We start from the raw sequence: 22,365 nt of genomic DNA, 5'->3' as shown, positions 1-22,365 counted from the left end.
ATAAATTTCTTTGATTGGTTAATATAAAATTTTTTAAGAATGGAAAATTTAGGAAAGAGAGTGGAAATCTGATTCTCACTTCAGACCCATGGAAAATGACATTTTCTTGAGAAATTAATTTTGCTGACCTAAATACCCCTCTTGATTTTTCAAAATTCTTGGACCTCGAGCTTCTTCCACCTTTCTTCACCATTGGTGATGTCATCTTCATAATCTAATTATTCCTTCGCCTCTTGGTCCGCCATCGACCTTCGCAGATCTTATAGCGTAGCTATGTAATTGCGACAGATTGTCTTAGAATTCAATTTTCTCACTTTTCTTTTGTCATATACATTTTTTATTTATCATTTTTTTTTAGTTTGGATTAGAAAAAATGACAATTAGAAACCATAGTCCTTACCTGCAATTTAAAAAATCTCAATAATTAATTAAAAAATTTACTAAATGCATTTAAAATTATTTATAAGATAAATTGAGGATTTAAAAGAGTCAATTATAAATCTCAATTTTTTGCTATCAATATATAAATAAATAATTTAAAAAATTAAATTAAATAAATATACTTGAGATTATTTATAATGTTATATGGGAGTTTATGAGAATTGATTGTAAAATACAAGTCAATTACTTATAATTTTTTTGCTATAAATATATAAATTTTAGTAATGTACATTACATTAATCTAACATAAAAAATAAATAAAAATTTATCTTTTAAAATAATAAAATCATGCACCATTGATAACAAAGAAAACATGGATAAAACTAATATAAATATAAATATTTAAAAATTTATACAATTACAATAATGTTTTGTGTTATCAATGTCTCATCTATTCAAAAAATATAAAAAATTTATTATAAATAATTACACAATAAAATATTTTTATTTAATAATATTTCTTAGTTCATTGACATTTTAACCCTTATAAAAAAATAACATGATTAACAATAGGGGATTTTATAAAATAAAATTAAAGGTTAAGAGGGTTAATTTTAAATTTTAAAGGTTATGAATTATATATAACTGCCTTAAAATTTAAGAAGGTTTTATATATTTTAGTTTAATATTTAACATATATATGATTAATTATGAAAATTGTATCAAAAATAGAAGAGTCTTTTATAATTTCAATTTAATGCTATATTACATTGTAATAAAGAGGACCGCAAAGGAGAAGAAAAGTCAGAGGTGGAGGTTGTAGATCAGAGGAGACGTGGTGGTAGCAGAGATGAGACAGAGATCGTGGCAATGAGCCTTCACTTTTTTGCGAATATAAATAGAAGTGATCAACCGACTTACGGATGTAACCGATTACTCAAAGCCCTTCTTTCTTGCTTAGGCCAAAATGTGGTTTAATATAAAATAATCGATTATATAAAAAAAGAGCCAGTTGGTTATTATTATTATTATTATTTTACCAAAACTGTAATTTTGGTACATTTAATCAATTGTCAGAGGATATCCAAACACTGTTAAACTAATCAATAAAAGATAATTTATTACAATTAAAGAACATAATTTATTATTAAAATTTTAATAATTTGAAGTCTGATAATTGTTATTAATTAATATTTTTATAAAGTTCTTAATTGTCATTTCTCCTTTGGATTAAGATGTGTTGAGAATATAATCCATGAAAAATTTATGATAAGAGGAATGTTCTGCCTGGTGGTGCTGCTAGAATTTCTTATCATGCCCGGAGAGGGAGAAATTCTAAATATTTCCAGTTGAAAATTTTGATGGATAAAGACGAAAATCAGAGTAAAAGGGCAATCTTGTCTTCCGAGGAAAAAGAGAGTGATCCTAGTTGATATGGATTATCTTAGAATGTGCAATATTGTGCAGGATTCCTTTTTCTTGGGTTTGTATATGTTGTAAATGTCTATAGCTTTCTCGTGAACTATCGTTCTTAGTTCAGTTATCATTTGCACTTCTCATCGTTACTGGTCATGTCTGCTTCTTTTATCAGTTAATATATTGTTTTATGTGTTATGGCCTTATCGGAAACTATCCCATTTCACTTTGCCGCCATAACGTGAGACAATCCTAAATGGGGTTTGGTCGATTCAAATGAATTCTGATCATGAAAGCGGTGAAAATGGAGCGATTGGAAGTACACGATCGAAGCCCAATATCACCGGTCCACGTCGAACCCGTAAGTGATCTCCATACCAAATTTGCATTCGATGTTCTTCGCCTTTATGGGTATTTTCAATTATTATATCCTAGCTTTTTGCTTCCCTGCAATCTAGTGCTCAGATTCTGCCCCTTGCTTTCTTGGATTCCCTGGTGATTTAGAACGCAATCTTTCTCCCTTAAGGTCAATCCTATAATGTTTTGGACATCATTTTGTCTGACTGGTGTCTGGTCTTAATTAGTAGGCACAGGTCTTCAAGTTAATCATTTGTGTGCAGATTAACTGTTTGAGATTGAGTCTGGCTGAGCCTAAAGCCTTAAACCAAGTCTGTGTGCTGACCAATATAATAATCTTGGGGATATATGGTTTTCTAGATACATGTACATGTACGAACTATGAAGCCATTGAATGTTGGAGATTATCAGTGAATCTTTGACGTTAATAATTCAATTTTTGATTGGTGTAGTTGCCACATGCATATATAGATTTATTAAAGATTCCTCTGCATTCTGCATTTTTATTGTATCCGGATTTCAGTTTGTGAGTTTAAGTAAGATTCAAATGAATTTCGCATTGAAATTTCCCTCCTTTTTCTATAAGATTTATGATTAACTGAGAATGAGAACATAAAATTTTGTATGTTTAGCCTCAATACTACATCAGAATGTTTATTACTTGATTTGGATTTCTTTTCATACCTTACCATTATTAGAATGCAACTATATCCTCTACCCTCTATAGCAATATTGATGGTCATATTGTTGTGCTCGAAAGCTGGATTAACTCTTTGAATTAGTTCATGATCTGACCCGTTTTAATCCATCTTAAAACTTGGGTTTTCAATTCATCTGGAATGATTTTCTTTTCTCCGGTAAAAGTTATATGATTTGTCTTGAAAAATTTCATAAAAGTCCCTACAATTATAGTTTTTATTTTTAAAAACTAAAATTTTCATACGAATCTCATAAATTTTTCTTTTTTAAATTTTTTTTAAAAAAAGAGAGAGATCATGTTGATTGAACTAGCCCAGTGGTTCAGTTCGATCCCAAAGATTTATTTTTGATCCGATCTAATTCGATTCAATGCGATTGACTCAAATTAAATTGACTAGATTCTGAGCTATATATATATATATATATATATACACCTCTAATATCATTGCACTTAAATTGCACAATTACAAGGCAGACCTAATGGATGGCTCGAATATTAGTACAAATATTCTGGGAGAGTCACATATCGAAGGTAAGTTTGTGTGGTTGAAAAACCCATTATGCATGTAAATTCTGTATCAAAATTCCATTCCTTTAACGTGGAATTAGAATCGCATACCTTTCAAGTAATATTAAAGAATTATAGCATAGGTTCATGAGAAAATTTTATTATAATAATGTCCAAATTTTAAGTAATTATCTGAGGCCATGGCTGGTAGTTCTTTCTGTTTCTGTGAACACACTCTATCTCTAGTCATATCTGAATCATCTATGCTATACAGTCGAAGAAAGCATCTATGTAGGTTGTACTTCTCCTCGCTCAATTGCTTATATATTACTTAAACTCATCCTCAAGCTCCTCCAGATGCTTGTGTTGACCGAGTATAAACGGCTAGTCAAAGCGAAACTTTCTGAAGAAGAATGTGAGCTCCATGAATAGCGGAATTTACAAACTTCTCGTGGCTGATATGCTTCATTCCCAGCCTGTCCATGATGAATACGAACATATATTCAATTCAGGTAAAAAGAGAAAAAATAATAAAAGGATCTGTCTGGAACATCTTGCATATGTCTCTGCTATTCTTCGCCAGTCCTGCTATTTCTGTTTATCATTTTCTCCCCTCAGTTATGTCAATTTTTTTCCTTGATACTTTTTTCCTAGCTAGTGTGTGCATTATTTACAATATTTTTTTTTCTGTGCAATATTAATGTTTTAATATAAAGTTTATTATGTATGTATTGATTAAAATGTTTGGAGTACATAGCTTTAATTTCTTTCAGCGCATTAGAGAGTGAGAAAAAAGCAAGTGCACTTTCTAGGGACAAAAATTTGTATATTTGCATGCCCCTTGTTGCAGGATAGCCTTTTCAAAGTGGTAGCATCTCATCATTATCGTGGCCATAGAGCAATGATCAACCACAGCCACTCAATTCAGACTAAATCATTAATTTTCATTGACATTTTAATTACTCGTTAAACATTATTTGTATTGGGTGGACCAACATGCTATCTTAGAAAGACTCAATAAAGATTAGATCGAATCAGGACAATTGAGCTAATATGATTTAAGCAGAAAGATTTGCAAAATATTTTATTGCTCAATCTAATAATAAGAAAATTATTTATAGGTCTTCACAGGATATTTTAAAGATGAGTTAATAATAATATATCACATTATATCAGAATTTTTTTTTAATCAAACACTTGTTTGAACATATTAATTACAATAAATTAGATTTTCTCCATGCTTGAAGTTTAAAGAATTTTCATGCAAAGGGTGTGCTATATATGATAATGTAAATTGTTTTGAACAGTTTGACATTTTGAATTAAATTGATTTTTAAGACTGAACACACACTACACAAGGGAAGGGACCATGCCATGCCACTTTGGAATTTGTTTTTGGTGGTATGCTATAAATCATTGGTGTAAATTCTTCCCTTTGATCGACAAATAAAAACAGACCTTCTTCCTCTCTAAGCTTCTGACCAACCTTCTCCCTCTGTACATTAAATAACCCGAAACATAGGTGGAAAGATACCCACCATGTCTTTTCCTACGTCCTAGACCATAATGTCTAAGCCCAGATTCTCTGTTGATCTTCCCGTATTAGACATTTCTCAGCCATTAGAGTCATCCTCTTTATCTTCCCTTTCGAAAGCCTGCAAGGACTGGGGATTTTTTCACATAATCAACCATGGAATCTCCAAAGATCTATTCAGACAGCTTCACTCATTGTCTCAATCTCTCTTCAACCTCCCTTCTGATACTAAGCTCAAACTTGGCCCTTTCTCCCCCGTAAAATCTTACACTCCTCACTTCATTGCTTCTCCTTTCTTTGAGAGCCTCAGAGTTAATGGGCCTAACTTCTATGTTTCTGCTAAGAGTTCTGCAGATGTCCTCCTTGGCAAACAGAACTATGAATTCAGGTAAGCTTTTAGTTTCTCCCTTCCATTTGTTTTTTCGTTCTGGGATTTTTTCATTCTTAGCTTCCAAACTTGTCCTCACAGTATACTTGGATATTTCAAATCGTACCATGTCATGTCTAGTATAGTTTTAGTAAAAACTATCCGGGATGCTTTGCTACCAACCATTTCAGATTGGATTATTGTCTGTTCTAAAATTATAATAGCTCTCTCTGAGCATTATTTTTCTACTTAAGAAAGAGATCTTGCTAGAGGGAAATGGAATTCTTTCCACTCAACCCTGCTACTATTTGCCATGTCCGATATATTTGTTTGAAGCCTTTGATCTTCTTGCCTCTTTATCCGTGAATATATGATTGAGCTTTAAGATTGTCTCTCTATGTTTTGCGTAGTGAGATACTTCATGAATATGGAAACAAGATGGCAGCATTGTCGGAGAAAATCCTGAAGCTTGTTCTGATGAGTCTAGGAGAAGGATATGAGAAGAAATACTATGAACCAGAGTTCAAGAACTGCCATGGTTACCTCAGGATAAACAACTACTCTGCCCCAGAAACCATGGAAAAAGAAGTTGAAGGGCTTGGGAAGCACACGGACATGAGCTGTATCACTGTATTATACCAGGATGACATAGGAGGGCTTCAAGTGAGATCAAAGGAAGGAAATTGGGTAGACATAGACCCTTCAGAAGGTACACTTGTGGTTAACATAGGGGACATGCTTCAAGCTTGGAGTAATGAGAAGTTAAGGTCTTCTGAGCATAGGGTAGTTCTGAAACAGCCAGTGAATAGGTTTTCTCTGGCTTTCTTTTGGTGCTTTGAGGATGAGAAGGTGGTGGTGGCACCAGATGAAGTGGTTGGAGAAGGATGCAAGAGGTTGTACAGGCCATTTCTGTGCTTGGAGTATTTGAAATTCAGAGAGAATAATGAAAAGGGAAGGTTTGAAAAGGTAGGTTTCACTGTTACAGATTTTGCTGGGATTAAGGCTCAACTCTAAGTGTCTGCTAGGGTTTGGTTTGTAAAAAAGGTAGATATAATCAATTATAAATAAATCTTTAATTATGTGCTTTATCTATATATATATATATATATATATGAAATGGATGTGAGTGTAAAAAAGGAGAGAAAAAGAGCAAGATAACGTGAGATTAGTTCAAATCACTTAAGTGGATTGCACCCTTTTTTTCTCTCTTTATTATTTCTTCAAAAGATATAGATGATTCTAGTCTTAATTGGAATTTTCTCAAATAAATGATAATTGATTGAAATAGCAAGATTTGAATATTTTGAATTCTAGTTGTTCTTTCATTTTGGACTTGTGCTTTTAAGTATATTTTCGTGAAAACCCATTGAAAGATTTGATAAACTAAGTCGATCATAAATTAGACATGTAAGCATGCCATAAACATTTGTCAATCAGACACATTGGCATACTTGTGTCTATCCTCAAATTGGCTGGTTCTACCAATTTTTGATGTAGTGAGACTATAAAAAATTATCAAAAATCAATTCAAAATTATCATTCTTTTGGGTGATACGGATAAAAATATATGTTTGTGTGTTGGTAAAGTGGTTAAAATATCCTACGATACCAGAGGCAATAGATGCTAATAATGATTTATATAGGTGATTGATGAGAAAGGTAATCAGGTTGTAGTTGTATTTGTAACTGTGGACTGCAAGCGCACGATATTGTGTTCTCAATTTTATTGTTATTTATTTGTCTTTAGAAATTAATAGACAATAATTATGCATTCTTCTATCACCCCGTTATTCGTGGGGGGAAAACTGCTCTCTGATAGCAATAACGAGCCTTAATTTAATGAACATATATACACACGCAAGCTGCGTATATAATATTTTTTTCATTAAAAAATATAAAATATTTTTAATAAAATTTTAACATTAATAAAATAGTTATTTATTTTTAAATTAATTTTATATTTTTATATTTATCCTTATTAAACACCATACAATAAATATAAAGTAATTTATCAATAGGATTATTTTTTAAAAAAATAATAATTACACTTTAAAAGATTAAAAATATTTTATATTTTTAAATATCTAACTCTTTAAAAAATATTATATATTTTTTAATATAGAGAGTATTAGTTTGCTTTTGCAAATGTCTACTCAGTATAGGCTTGCACATGAGCTGGATTAACAGAGAGTTGGTTGGACTTCATTTAAATAATTTTGATGATAGTTATAAAATGATATTTTTAAAACCTTTTATAATATATGGTACGCCTTTATACTTATTAATAAATAAAATCAAATTGAACTAAACAAATTATAAATTTATTCCATCAAGCATTAAAGTAAAATCTTAAGATTTATTTAGGATAGTTAAGACTTGAGACTCTTATTTTAACTCAAGCTAGTTATAAACATTTCTAACTCTAATGTTTACCTAAGTCTATAGCGAAGAACGAATGATGCATAGCAGAGTGCAAGAGCTTAATGTGTTTGATATACTTTTGTTTGTTGGAAGCATTAGTTAAGCCATGATGGCATAATCATGATTATTGATGTGTTTCATTCATTATTTGGCAGTTGGTCTCTTGCAACTGTTGTGTATGAATGCTTTCATTTTCTTCTCAATGGAATCAAATATTATCATTTTTTTAATATCTCACAGTCAACTATTCAACTAATATACAGTGTGTGATATATATTTTATCATCCAATTATTACATTATTAAAATACATGATTTTTTGTATATGATCATTTTTACCCATTTTTAATAAATTCTAAACCCTGGCAAATCACTACTGTTCATTTTTTATATTTCTTTTTTTTATTTGTTTAGCTTTACTTTTATCATTATTATTTAAAAAAGTTGGAACATGGAAGGAGTTGTCTATTTTAAAATAAAAAAGTTCCCTTGGCATAATCTTACGAAAAGAAAATGGTACAAAGATATGGTTGTTAGCTGGGCCTTTATTTAATAGAGAATCACATTCAAATACTTTTCAATATTATTATTCACAAACAATGATAAATACAGAATAAATTATCATTAAAATAGGAACATTAACTTGTTTTTTCTCAAATTATGACTTTTTATTAGTCCTTATCTGCAAATAACATTCTTCACAGGTCTTTACATGTGATTATCCCTTTAATTAATGTTCATACTGTACATTTGTGGCCCTTATTTGTTATCATTTTATCCCTATAATTTTATCTTAGGGATAAAATGAATAGAATAAAAAATATTATAGAAAAACTGAGTCTAATGTATATTTTTACATATTTATGTAACTTTCCTGATATGATATATATGCAAGTATATACTTTAAAAAAAATCTAATTTCATAGTGCATACTCATAGGGAATAAGCTAGGGAACAAATTCAAACCAAAAGAGATAAACAAAATAAGAATTACTTTATTTAAAATCCAAATGCTTGATGTTTTTCTACATGCGGGTTGATCCCCGTAAATCATATTTCAAAGGTATTGCAAAATTACAAATCATACTTCATCTGCTCCTATCAATAACATTGGCGATAAACTTATTGTTTTAATATTTTTGGTTAAGAAGTAATATAGAACCTACTTATATGCATCATCTTATAAGTTTCTTGGATCTCTCCCATTTCTAGATGCTTCCCATGTCCTATCAAGTGATATTGAAGCCATTTTATATGATGGTATTAGAGTTGGGATCAAGTGATGTCAAAGTTAGCGTTTCTGTAATGACTTCAGCCTAATTAGACTTCTTATAATACATATGAAATGACGATGAATTGAAAACTTTGCAAAGTAATTGCCAGTAAGGGAGCAATTTCACACGTAAAAGGATCTAATAAATAATTACTAATTTATTAATAAACCAAATGTTTAACATGTTTGCTAGATCATATATATAAATCTACCTCATCAGTTCCTAGTATATATACAAATGCTACAGAATCTTTTTCAAGCAATATCCTGGCCTTCATCCTGCAATGAACACTTCATGTAGAAAATTACAAATCATTCTCATGCATATCAGATTGCAAAACTGATTGAGATGTTAGAAACAGTGTAGCTGAAATTAAGGTTCATTCAATTTGCCAGAAGTTACATAATCTCAAATGTTCAATGCCAAGAAATCCGAACAGAAAACTCAAGTTTTGTCACAAACTTTCCATAGTGCTTCATAGATCATCCTCGTTGGCGCAATTGCTGCTCCTCGAAACTGAAATAAAGCGGTGAAGATATCAAACTTTACTACATTGAGTATAAAATTTGAATATTGTTTACTATTTGGTTCTCCCATAAAAATATAACAGAAGAAAGATCTTAAAGGAACACTAAAAATTTTATGCACGTAACATAGAGAGTAAACTCATTCTGTTAAATAGCATTTTACTCCATATTAGGACCATAATAGTGAAAAAGGAAACCTGTGTATGTGTGTAAGAAGATAAACTGTTTGTAAGCCGTGAATAATGTGATTCCACATCGAACTCTGTCTCTGTCATATTTAAAATGATTTTGCGCACTGTGTCATGTGAAATCAGTCCACATTCTTCATACCAATAAGGATGGCACAAACCTTAGATTTAAGTGTCAATATGAGGAATCCATCAACTGTTGAAGATTGAACTGTGTGAACTTCTAAATGCACGTTGCTTATAGCATCCATGATTTCAAGCAATATGAATTCCCTATAAGGACATTTCATCTCAATCACAACCTCCTGCTCCTTCATGTCCACTTTTACATCCCATGATTTGCCTTCTTTAATCACTATACTGTTCAAGTCTGCGCAGTATTCATCAATGTCACAAGCTTTCCTCTTGTTCTTCTGAGGTTTCTTTGCTTTGAAAATCTTTCTGATGTCACAGTTATCTGATGTCTGCTCCATAACTTCTGAGTTTCTCATTCTGGTTTCAGAATCTGCAATATCCATGCAAGATTCTAGTTCTTCCACTTTTGCCTCAAGCTCTTTCATGTATTTGATCGTGTCATTGAGGATTGAAATGTTGTCCACCTGCATATGATTTGCGAGTTCATCATCCAACATCCATGAGAAAATGGTTCAAGAGAAATAAAAACTAAGCCTGTCCAAATATAGGGCAAAAACAAGTTTTTTTTTTTTTAATGGTGTTGAGATCTCTACCCATAAACTTTCATATTCTTAAGCACTTCTGTAACTCAGAAAACTAAGCCTATAGCTGTTAACATCGAAACCATTTTTAAGGGTGTTCTGACTTAAACATCAAAGTTCATCCAATGGTACAAACAAAAAAATTTCCCTCAAATCATATGGTGACTGGTAACATGATTCTTCCAAGATGACTTGTATATACCTTATCTTTAGAAGGGACCATGGACTTGAGAACCTGATAGTTTTCGCTTTCTCTTCTTTCATCAGATAAAGCCTTCCCCACACAATGATCATCACTGTCCAATTTTCTGTGAAATTCTGTTCTATCATGCTGTTTTGGTGACTTGGAAGAGACGCATCTGTTTTGCATCTGAGGGACAGTGAACAAAATCTTCTTTAACATGCTTTGGTCTAACTTTTGCCTCAACCTCTCAACAACTCTGCCATTCTTCCATGGTATAAAACTCGACCTACAATTTGAGTTGCTAGCATGTGAATGCCCTTTAAACATCAAAGAGTTTCCCAAGAGGGAACTGAGAGTTCTTGTGTAGTGCAAGTCTTCAACGGTTCCAATATCCAAGGAACTCAGTTTTGAGTGATTGCAGTCATGAAGTCCTGTTAATTTCAATTGGCCTCGATCTACATTTGTAGCTTCCTTGGCTTGCTTCTCAAGCGCTTCAGATATACAATCTCCAGAACTCAAGGAATCTTGGGCACCACTGATGCACTCGAACATAGAGTCTTCCACCTGGCAGTGATGTTCACAACCATTGCAACATTCTTCAGAAGAATCCATGTCAACCTCTTCATAGTTATCTTCTTTTAGTTCCTTGGCAGGCGAACTAAGGTCTTCCAAAGTCAGAGTATCATTCAATGCCCAAGCATCAATCTTGGTGCATGTTGGATCTTTATCTTCATCTGCTTTGTTAGGTGCAAAGGAAGGATTTTCAGAGCAGATAGGTTTTGAGAATTCTAAGAAGCAAGTTTTGACATGTTGGATGAGATTAGGGTCCTCTGGGACCTACAAACAACAAAGGAAAATAGCATAAAGTTTCAGCACTGACTACTTATCTTCTGCATATCTTCATGGATTTTTTAAAATGAAAAAGGAAGTTTCTCCAAAAGGGCACTGGACGATGGAAAACTTACTAGCTCAGTTGTGCCTATCTCAACAACGCCTCCACGGTAGGGAAAACACACCACAGTCTGAAATTGAGAGGATTTAAAAGGCAGCATGGAGATTAATATAAATATTAATCTATCAATATCAACATTAGTAAATGGTGAACCAATAAGCATTTTTTTTATCCTATCGAATCTAAAGATCTTCATATCTTGAAGTTTTGAAGTTTGACATGTTTGAATTCAACAGTTTAATATGATGATGAAGGATGTATGCAGATGGCTGCAAGAATCTTATTTATTTCTCAGTCCATGTAAAAGAAGAAAACAGCTTTCATGTTATCCCTTCTATGTGAGCTATAAGGTTCTTACATAAAAGCTTAGCAAATTGAAATTTGTCTCACCCGGCAGTTCATCATTGACTCCTTCAAATAAAAACTATACCCCATACCTAGTAACTTTTTACTGTACCACCACTCACAAAAACAAGGACCATTTCAATAGCTAAGTAGAAATTTCTATACCTGAATTGATGCACTCTACACACAGCAGATGGTTCCCACGTTCAGTCAAAAAATGGACAGAGATGCAGAAAGTCAGTTTTCTCTAAACAGAATTAGCTAGCTATGACATCAGTTATAGCTAAGAAAAAAGATGAACTAAAAACATTTTGGTGTCTAGAATCAGATTCTCCAATAAAAACACAACATATGAAGAACCTTAAAAAGGTCAGTCATATGATAGTGAGCTGTAAATGAACTCACTTGTCATGTTTTTTTCAGAGAGTTCAACGAAAGCATTGTCCTAAGATTAATTCAGAAATCAGTCATTGAAAGAAAGAAAGAAAGAAATAAAGAACCTTTGCTAGCAAAGAGCGGGAGAAAACTTTGCAGTCCGCATATTGAGCATTGCATAACCAGATAGTTTCACCATTTTCTAGTGCTCTTCCAGGCAAACTATGACAATGACACAAGAATCTAGCATGATGAAACAAAATGACAACATGGGCTACAATTATATAAGACTAAATAGAAACATTATAAATTTATAATGACAACGTAGACTAAGAAAGTGACACAAAACTAAATGAGAGAAGACCACCTTTGGCTGTGGCTGAACATGAATGACATGCAAACCAAGTAGTACCACTCCAAGTCTGTGAGATCCTCTGGAGATAATGCAGCAGAAGGCCTTTTAGCCTGCAAATCGGTATCGCTGACAAGAAGAAACTGATAGAGTTCTCTTAGCTGCTCACTTCTCTGAAACCCTATTTTGTCAGCCTTTTGTTCCGTCATAGTTTGGACTGTCTTCCTTGTCTTGATCTCTCCATTGTAGTACGCTTCATTCCATTCCAATGATCTGTTGATCACATTATTCGCATTAGTTGAGCTAAACTAAGAGGTAGTCATCACGAAAAGAAAAAAAGAAGCTCAAGAAAAGAATTATTGTGCTATAATTACATAAGACCGCGATCTCATTATAAACTTTTTTCTTTTCATGTAATGAAAATGCGACCACTTTTTCACTTTCCTGACAAAAGAAAGAACAAATTTGCAATATTTAATATTAGTTCCTTTTCTGGGCTACTGCTCAAAATTCACAACTATCCGTACTACTTTACTATAACTCTGCTTCCTTCCTCGGATTTACAATCACCAAACTTCCCTAAAAATTCAGAATCTGAGCTCTACATGTATGGAAATGAAGACAGATAACGGTTTGTTTATATTCCAGATTCTCATTACCAAGAACCTGCAAAAACCCTGATTCAGAAGTAATTCTAACCGAAAGAAAAACAAAATTGAAGCATAACAATCTGAAATGTTAGCGAAGAAAACACAAAAAACCAAGATGGGCTTTCTCTCTACCCTTGCTTGGTAGTGGAAGGTGCCCAGAAAATGCCATAGCTCCATTGAATGCTCTTTACTGCAACGGCTAGCTTTGTCCTCAGCTTTGTGGACATTTTCTCACCCCCACTGGCCATTTTTTATGACTCTGAGGCTGTTCCAAGAAATGGTAGCAGTAAGGGGGTAAAGAAGACATTAACGAAGAAGAAGAAAACTTGTTGGATCGGATTTATACAAGTGCTTTTGTTAAAAAAGATGAAGCCATGAACACAGTTTGAACAGCGTAAAGAAAAAAGAAAAACCCAAATTGCCTTATCCAACATAGACCAAACTTTAGTTTCAGCAAACTGGCTTCTACAAAAAGTGGTTTGCTCTTTATATGCTAGAAACCAAGGAAAAAGGTGGGCGCATGCACGCACTATTTTATCTGTTTTCGCCCCATTTTCGGGTTTTATGACATTGTTAATTTGACTAAATTTATTATCTTTTTATCTTTAAATCGTCAAGTTTATATTTCTTAAAATTAATTAATTAAATAGGAGCTGCACAAAATGAGGTCCTTAATTAATAATTAAGGTCAAATTAATATCAGTTAATGACTCCATGAATCTAATTAGATCATGACATGTATTATGTTAAGTGTAACTTTACTTAAAAAAAGGACTTTTGATTGAAGAAATTTGATGGAAGAGGATTGAATTTTGTTGTACTTCCATCAGTTCTGTTTATAAGTAACTTTTGACATGGTTCATTAAATTAAAAAAAATAAAATTTATTAATTTTATTTAAAAATTTAATAAATTTTTAACTTTATTATTATTTTTCTATGTAGTTCAACAATATATATTTCTCTTACCAATTTTTAATGGGACAAACAGAAAAACTTGTAATAAAAAAAATTAATGGTGTAACTTACAAATGTGACCAAAATATCATTCTCTCTTTATCATATAATTACAAATGTGACCAAAACATTTTAAAAGTAAACCTAGAAAGATTTGTTGATAACAAATTCAAATTTGAAGAATAATAAATGCCCAGAATTGCACAAATCGTTAATTTTGTGTGTGGAATTAAACGCAAATTGACTTCAACACTATAAAAAATTATTTACTTAAATACAATACCTTTAAAAATATTTTTTGTATATTATAAATTTAGAACTAAAGTAAATTTTTTTTAATATTGGAGTACAAAACTCAATCTATATCCGGCTGATTTCTCAATTTTTGTTAATAGACATCGGTATATAATTATGAGGATTAATAAGTAAAATAGACCTTAAAGTATTGTGCGAAAAGTATTCTGAATCTTAAACTCTAAAAACACTATAAATTTTAAACTCTTAAAATGTGCAAAATAGATCCTAAACTTTTAAATTTATAGCAAATTAAAACCCATCATTTATTACTAACTAACGCCACTATTGTTCACTCAATAGGGCTCAGTCAAAATGCTGATGTGTCATTTTTTTAATTAGCACAGTAGATCTTAAACTATTGCGCCAGTAACATTCTGGACCCTGAGCTTTGAAATTCAAAGCAAATTACCCCCACTATTTATATGTAAAACGTTGACTATTATATAAATCAAATTAATCTTAGTATGATCTACTGTAGTGAATACATCATTGGCCATGGCAAATGACCCATGATTTTATAAAATGATATTTTTTGCCCCTTTTTAGTAATGTTTTTCAAACGAGTGGTATCTCGTGCTTTTATACACTTTATAACTTTGATTTAATCTTATATTAAATATTATTTATTTATTTAATATTAAAAACTTGGGATTCTATTTGAAAAGAAGTTTAAGCATAAGAGGATTGTAACACACCAAAAATTTTTTTTTTTTTATAATTTAACTCAACCATAGTTGGGTTACAGCCACCCATCACATTTTTATATCAGTAATTTCAATATAAAATATTTTATAATTGGCTTCAACTCATACACTATAACATTTCAGATAAATTTTTACCTCCCACATGCCATTAGGCTAAATCACATTTGTCCATCCTTATACTCTCAACAAGTAAACTAAATCACATTTGTCCATCCTTATACTCTTAACAAGTAAAATAAGCAATTTAGTCATTTTTCAACATAAACCAGTTATTTGGCCTTATAATCATGCTATTTTAACCAATCCAAAGTAAACCAAATATTAAAATTATAATCATCCAAATTGTACCAAAAATAGAAATAGTTTGAAAAGTATGATTACATTTATATATTCATATAATTGACAATAAACAAAAAGCCCTAATATTGGCAATATAACACATTATAAATCATAAATTAAATACCCAAAAGAGACAGTGGATCTATATCACTAAGCCTCTGGGACTCCTCCACGTGTCACTCGTGGCTCTTCTCCTGAAAATTGTTAACCACATAATGAGACTCAAAAGTCCCAGTAACCAAAGCCAATTTATGATTGTATATACAAACAGTTAAGTGTGTGCTTACTAAGTGAGAATTAAAAATAATATAATTCCAACAAATATAAAAAAATATTACAATACACACAAACAACCATCCTTATATCCCTCCATTAACCTCGAGCCGTAGCCCTCACTCGGTGCTAAATTACCCGGTCAAAGGTAGATTAGCCCGAGCCCTTACAAACCACCTATTGAGCTCCAATAGGGGCATACCACGTGGCACATAAATACAACAATAATAACAAGTCTCCCAACACCTCCCACAATAATCAAATAAATTTATAATAATATTGCACAATTATATAATATTACAAAATTTATAATTTTATCAATAATCACCCAATTAACATGAAGTAACACTAATCATAAATTAAAAGCATGGTTACCTCGTGGCTTTTTTTAATAAATTATTCCTTAAAATTTCTCTCTCACCACAATCTTCACCAGTAATACAATCTACAAATAACATATTATTTATAAATATTAGTTTCAATTTTTGAAACTAATAAAATAATTCTAATAATAGAATTAAAAATATAACATAATTTCTAATCTCAATCTTAATACAAATCTAGAGTCAATACTATTAAGTAAAATTTTTAACTCCTCTTTTAATTATCAATAAACATTAATAATCTAAAAATCAACTTCTAAACTAATTTTTATTATCAAAATTTTCTTTTTATTTCATAAATTCGTACCTAAAATACCCAAAAATTAAAAATTAAGTCTCTAACTTAGAATCATAATCCTATAGCCATAATAATTCATTTCTCATCCCAAATAATCATCTAAACCTCAATAAATCAACATATATTTTCAGATCTAGTCTAGAATTTGATCCATAAGCCACAGATTCAAAGATCATCAATAAATTTATACTCTAGAACATTTATTATACTATTGACAACCTCAAAAACCATATTTATTCAATATAAATTCATCCCTCTTCCAGATCTTAAATTTTCTACCACTACAAACTCAGAAACTGAAGAAGAAGGATAACTAAGAAAAAATTTTAGAACACTTACTTAGTCTTGAAAAGCTTAAAATTACACCCTAAATATCCTATTAAAAATTCTTACCTTAAAACCCAACACCGGTGAACTTGGCTCACAGATGCTCTCTCTGCCTCAGCTCACGCACGAAAGAAGGAATGAAGAAATGAAAGAACAGGTGAGTTTTTATAAAAATTCAGTGGGTCCCACACATTTTTTATTCTTTTCTCTCTCTTCTTCTTCTTTCTTTTTTTTTAATATTTTATTTTACTATTGAGGCGGCCGAAAGCATTCACGTTTTCTTCCTTCTTCTTCTCTCTCTTTTTTTTTTATGCATACCTTTTCCCTTTTTTTTATTATAATAATAATTTAATAATATTTTTTATTATTTTTTTAATTAATTTTTTTAATAATTTTTTTAATAATTTTTTTTAGAATTATATCCTAAATTATATTTAATAATCATTTTCTACTAATTTTCTTACCTCTAAATATTATTATTATTATTTTTTTTAAATTTCTATTAACCCAAATTAACTATTAAAATTTAAATTGGGATGTTACAAGGATTTTACAGAAAATGATTGCGAAAGCCAGTAATTTTATTAATGAATTTCAAACAAAAATTAATCAATTAATTAAAATTTTAAACTTCTTTTTAGATGAGATCCTAAGTTTTTACCATTAAATAAATAAACATTATTTAAAATAAGATTAAATCAAAGTTATAAAATATATGAAAGCATGAGATACCAATTGTTTGAAAAATATTGCAAAAAAAGGACAAAAATTATTTCACAAAATTATGGATAGTTTCTCATGGCCAACAATGCATTCACCTCGATGGACCACACTGAAACTAATTTGGTTTACATAATAATCACCATTTTATACATAAAAATGGTGGGATAATTTGCTCTAAATTTTAAAATTTAAGGTCCAAGATGTTACTTGTAGAATAGTTTAAGATCTACGGTAGTAATTAAAAAAATGACATATCAGCAAGGGACTTGACCTTGATTTAGAATCCAATAAGTGAACAGTAACGGCACTAATTATCAGTTAATGGTAGGGTTTAATTTTTTATGAATTTAAAATTTTAGGATCTATTTTGCACATTTTAAAAGTTTAATGTCCAAGACATTTTTCACGCGATACTTCAAGATCAATTTTGCTCATCAATCCTAATTATAATAAGGGACCTTTACACAGATAGCCCATATTATAAGGTCAAGTAAAAGAAATAGCTTATCCCTTCTTAAATTTCAAAAAATACCTTTTTAATATTTACATTATAATTAATTTATAAAATTTCCCTTTTTAATATTTGCTTTTTTAAAATATTAGGAGATTTAAAATGTAAGAAATATTTAGAACAAGAGAGACAAGTATGAGAGAGAAGATGAAACTTGACGTGAGAGAGACAAACATAAGATAATAGCAGTGTGAGTAAGTCACAATCATGACGATGAGAGACAAATGCGAGGTGAGATACGTCAATGATACTTAACAAAACGAAGCAAGCCGACTGGAAAACAGAGCTACAAATTCATGATTTTTTTTATTTTATTACTTTAGGTATTTGATTCTCTATAATAAGCTAAGAGTACAAATTTTTTTGTAGAGTATGTTTGATTTACTTTGGGTAAATGATTATGTGTTTATTGTGTTATTGATTTGCAATACTACATTATTGATACACGATTTTATATCAATTATAAATAAGTTTATGTCGAATTGGTTATATTGATCTACAATAGTATATCAGTGATATACTTTTGTCTATCACTGATATATAAACCATATCAACAAAAACTTATCAATTTATTTATCATTGATGTACAGCTATATATTAATGATATAGTATCACAAATCAGTAATGAATTTTTCTCTTCAATGTCTAATGTCCTTTTCATAATACCTTGGAAAATAGAGATGGAAAGAGAGAAAAAACTTTGTGATGAAGATGGTGATATGAGCAAATCAGATAAAAAATTTTAACAAAAAAAAGGACTGTATGAGAGATGAGTATGATGATCCAGAAAAATTAGATCAAAAAATTTAATAAAGAAAATATTCAAAGATAATAAATCAAAGAGAGGGAGTGCATGCAATATGATTTTTTATGATAAAAATAAAAGATTCAATCAATTAAAGATTAGTAAAATAAGATATATTATGTTTCAATGATAAAATTATTATGAGGATAAGAAAAAAAAAATACATTTAATTATTTCATAAATAAACCATATTTCAAAATATTCAATAATAAATCATAGAGAGGGAGTGCATGCAATATGATTTTTTATGATAAAAATAAAAGATTTAATCAATTAAAGATTAGTAAAATAAGATATATTATGTTTTAATAATAAAATTATTATGAGGATAAGAAAAAAATACATTTAATTATTTCATAAATAAGCCATATTTCAAAATATTTAAAAACCCCATCCATAATTTATAGAGGTTGTATTTTTTGAGATCATTGAGCTAATTTTCTCATTATATAATATAACATAAGCATGATAATTTGGGCAAAAAAACGTAGGTATGAGATAAAATTTATAAATATAATTATTTTAATTATAGATTAATTTTTTTATATTAAAAAATAAGCAACCAAATAAATTTAATCATTTTATATCATAATCTATAATCTTGTCAATTATAAATGGATATGAATTTATATTTATTATTTTGTATTATTTAAACTATCCATATTTACATGAAAATTTATAATTAAAAACCGGTGAAGTATTATTTATATAGAATTATAGATTGAGTTAGCTTCCCTCCTTTTACTCTTTTACTGGGCCTGTTTGTTTTTGTTTTTTTATTAAATAAAAAGTTACTTTTTTTTGGGAAAAAAATATTTTCTAAGCTTTTAATATGTTTATTAAAATTTTTAAAAATACTTAAAATATGACAAAAAATTAATTATTTTAAAAAGTTGCTTTGACCTTTTGAAAATAACTTAGTAAGGTAGATGAAGCTATTTGTGGGTATATTTTTGCTAATATGGAGTAGTTATGTGACCCACGCACTATGACGATTATTTTATGTTAGCAAATAATGAAAAAGATGGTATGTTTGTAACAAAATAATAATTTTGTTCTTGAAAAAAATTATTTAGAAATAATAATTCCCTACCTTATAGAATTTCTAGTGCTACTAAAAAAAGTTGAGGAGAAGAAATGATCTTTAATGATTTAGCCTAAAATTATATATCATGATATAAACTTATGTAAATTATGTTGTTATTGATTACCTAGTTATTTGTAATTTGTATAATTTTTTGAAGTATATAATTATTATAATTATAATTAATAAAACAATATATTATTTTTTAATACATGATATATTACTTATATTATATATAGATACCCAATTAAATGTTGGAATCTCCTGGGTTAAAAGAATTATATGCTGAAAACAAAAAAGAGACAACACCGCCCAGGATAGTACATGCTCCTTTCATTTAAAAATATAACACATTTTTAGTTGAATCTCTTTTCTAATAAAGTAATTATCTACTTTCAAACTAACCTTATATTTTTATTTTTTTTATTAAACACCCTATGATAAATATAAAGTTATTCATTAATAGGGATATTTTTTAAAAAAATTAATGATTATACTTTAAAAAATTAAAAAATTCATATTTTTTAACATTTAATTTTTTAAAAAATATTTTATATTTTTAAATAGAATGAGTATATTATATGCATCACTCACACACAAGGGGGATTGGACGCCAAAGAGGGTGGAGGGAGAGAGAGGAAGTGGGGTGCGGGAAGAGGAAAATCCATATCTATGCAAATTTGGGACGCCAAATGAACACCTATATCTATATATATTTAACATGCCAAATGAACACTACATTAATGGTAAATTATTGAAAATGCCCCCAGTTTTTTTTTTTTCCTGAAATCAATCCATAATATATTTCGGATGGATACTGTAGATAATATATTCTAACAGTGTCCCATCCAACTTTTTCATTTTTTATTTTTATTTGTTATGGTTGGGTATTGTAGACATCCTACCTTTTGTGTTTATTCTTATTTTCTATGATGGGTACTGTGCCAACTTTTTCTTTCCTTTTTAAAATTTTTATTTGTTAATTTTTTTAATATGAAATAATAAATGAAAGGATAAAGAATAATATGGGCCGGTAGTAAAAGAGGTAGATGTCGAATTTACAAAAAAAAATTGTTAATATAAACTTATAATTAAAATGATTAAGATATTGTATCTATTTTTATCCTAATTAGTGATACCTATTTTCTTTTTTTTAAATTTATATAAACATTTTTTAGTATGGATAGTTATAAAATGGAAGCCTCTCTTTTATTTTTAAAAATTTATTTTTATTCACCCAGTCATTAGTTGGCTATTAAGTCATATATGTTGAACTAAAATACCCTCATTTAAATATAAATTTTGTGTAAGAATTATATAATTAACCCAAAAAATTAATTTTGTATTATTTAAATGTATTTATTTTAAAAAATTAAATATATAAATTAGAAAAAAAATCAAAAATACAGTTTATGGGCTCAATAAAGAGACAAAAAAAATGCAATAATTTTTAATAATTTGGAGTAGTTAAGCCATCTCAAATAAACCCAAAAGATAGAGGTGTTGACAGTCAGGCTCGACTATAAATTTTTTATATATTTAGATATTTTAAACTTAATATAAATTAGGGCTCTAAGGGAAATGGAGGGAATGTAAGATTTTAATAAACTTAATTTTTTTAAAAAATTAAAGTAGTGTGATTTAAAAAAGTGGTGTGTGAATTGATATGAATTGAGGTTCTATGGATAACGGAAGGAATGTAAAATTTTAATAAACTTAATTTTTTAAAAATTGAAGCAGTATACCATTAAAAAAATGTAAGTGGGGTCTATATTTATAAATTTTAAAATTTTAAATAAGGTATAAAAATAATAAGGTTTTATATTTTCAGAGATCATATAGAATTTAATTTTTTAAAAAATACTAAATAAATTAGTTTAATAAATTTAAAATATAATAAAAATTTAAAAGAACATATCAAAATAATATTTTAATCTAACATATGTGACTTTACTGTCAATTAATGATTGGGTTAGTGAAAATAAAAACTTAAAAGTATGAGGTATATCAATATTTTGTAATTCTTAACTTTTAATTTTAAGAGGAATTTATATAAATTTTAAAAATTAGAAAAAATTTAGGAAAAAAAATATATTTTACTTTAAAGATATTAAAATAATTTTTTAATATTTTTTATTGTCAACAAGTAAAACACTTTCACGGGGATAAATCTAGTTACATGAGACGGCATGACAAACTCACAGCCAGCCCTGTCAAGCTACACTCAGATGTTAATATTTTTGTATACAGTCACAGAATTTGGTTTAGCAAAGATTGGATCATGCACTTTAATATTAAAAAAAATTTTGAAACTCGATTTGATATAAACCATTTTTTAAATTCATAGCATGTGGAAAAATATTTTTAAAAGAATAATATTTAATATAATAAATATATATATATATATATATATATTTATAAT

The 22,365-nt window shown here is 29.3% G+C and overlaps 2 protein-coding genes across 3 annotated transcripts; one reads left to right on the top strand and one right to left on the bottom strand.

Moving 5' to 3' along the window:
- Window positions 1-1,707: 1,707 nt before the first annotated feature.
- On the top strand, window positions 1,708-6,341 carry LOC129290315 (gibberellin 20-oxidase-like protein). The gene is made up of 3 exons (XM_054927054.1): window positions 1,708-2,158; window positions 3,719-5,283; window positions 5,673-6,341. The coding sequence occupies exons 2-3, from the start codon at window positions 4,928-4,930 to the stop codon at window positions 6,274-6,276; spliced, it is 960 nt and encodes a 319-aa protein (XP_054783029.1). The 5' UTR covers window positions 1,708-2,158; window positions 3,719-4,927; the 3' UTR covers window positions 6,277-6,341.
- Window positions 6,342-9,090: 2,749 nt separating this feature from the next.
- Window positions 9,091-13,697, bottom strand: LOC129290210 (transcription factor MYC1). 2 transcript variants are annotated; one of them, XM_054926926.1, is made up of 8 exons: window positions 13,377-13,697; window positions 12,610-12,867; window positions 12,368-12,485; window positions 12,033-12,047; window positions 11,536-11,592; window positions 10,589-11,407; window positions 9,832-10,269; window positions 9,091-9,471 (listed from the first exon to the last, which is right to left on the bottom strand). In XM_054926926.1, exons 1-8 carry the CDS (start codon window positions 13,490-13,492, stop codon window positions 9,400-9,402), a joined length of 1,893 nt encoding a protein of 630 aa, XP_054782901.1. In that variant the 5' UTR covers window positions 13,493-13,697; the 3' UTR covers window positions 9,091-9,399. The 2 variants fall into 2 exon arrangements, with proteins under 2 accessions (XP_054782901.1, XP_054782902.1); XM_054926927.1 differs by having other exon boundaries at window positions 12,368-12,464.
- Window positions 13,698-22,365: the final 8,668 nt, after the last annotated feature.

The sequence above is a fragment of the Prosopis cineraria genome, unplaced genomic scaffold (genome assembly GCF_029017545.1).
Source record: "Prosopis cineraria cultivar Desert tree isolate PC_DT_omini unplaced genomic scaffold, ASM2901754v1 PC13, whole genome shotgun sequence".
Classification (NCBI taxonomy): Eukaryota; Viridiplantae; Streptophyta; class Magnoliopsida; order Fabales; family Fabaceae; genus Prosopis; species Prosopis cineraria.
The sequence above is the reverse complement of the archived record's forward strand: the minus strand, read 5'-3'. Positions and strand labels throughout refer to the sequence as shown.

What these genes read in the sequence shown, in the direction of transcription:
- LOC129290210 (XM_054926926.1), bottom strand. Translation starts at nt 13,492, where the DNA reads ATGGCCAGTGGGGGTGAGAAAATGTCCACAAAGCTGAGGACAAAGCTA. An exon ending in CCTTCCACTACCAAGCAAGG is followed by an intron (nt 12,868 to 13,376) that starts GTAGAGAGAAAG and finishes TGTGATCAACAG; the next exon opens with ATCATTGGAATGGAATGAAG. An exon ending in TATTGACACTTAAATCTAAG is followed by an intron (nt 9,472 to 9,831) that starts GTTTGTGCCATC and finishes GCTTTATTTCAG; the next exon opens with TTTCGAGGAGCAGCAATTGC.
- LOC129290315 (XM_054927054.1), top strand. Translation starts at nt 4,928, where the DNA reads ATGTCTAAGCCCAGATTCTCTGTTGATCTTCCCGTATTAGACATTTCT. An exon ending in AAACAGAACTATGAATTCAG is followed by an intron (nt 5,284 to 5,672) that starts GTAAGCTTTTAG and finishes TGTTTTGCGTAG; the next exon opens with TGAGATACTTCATGAATATG.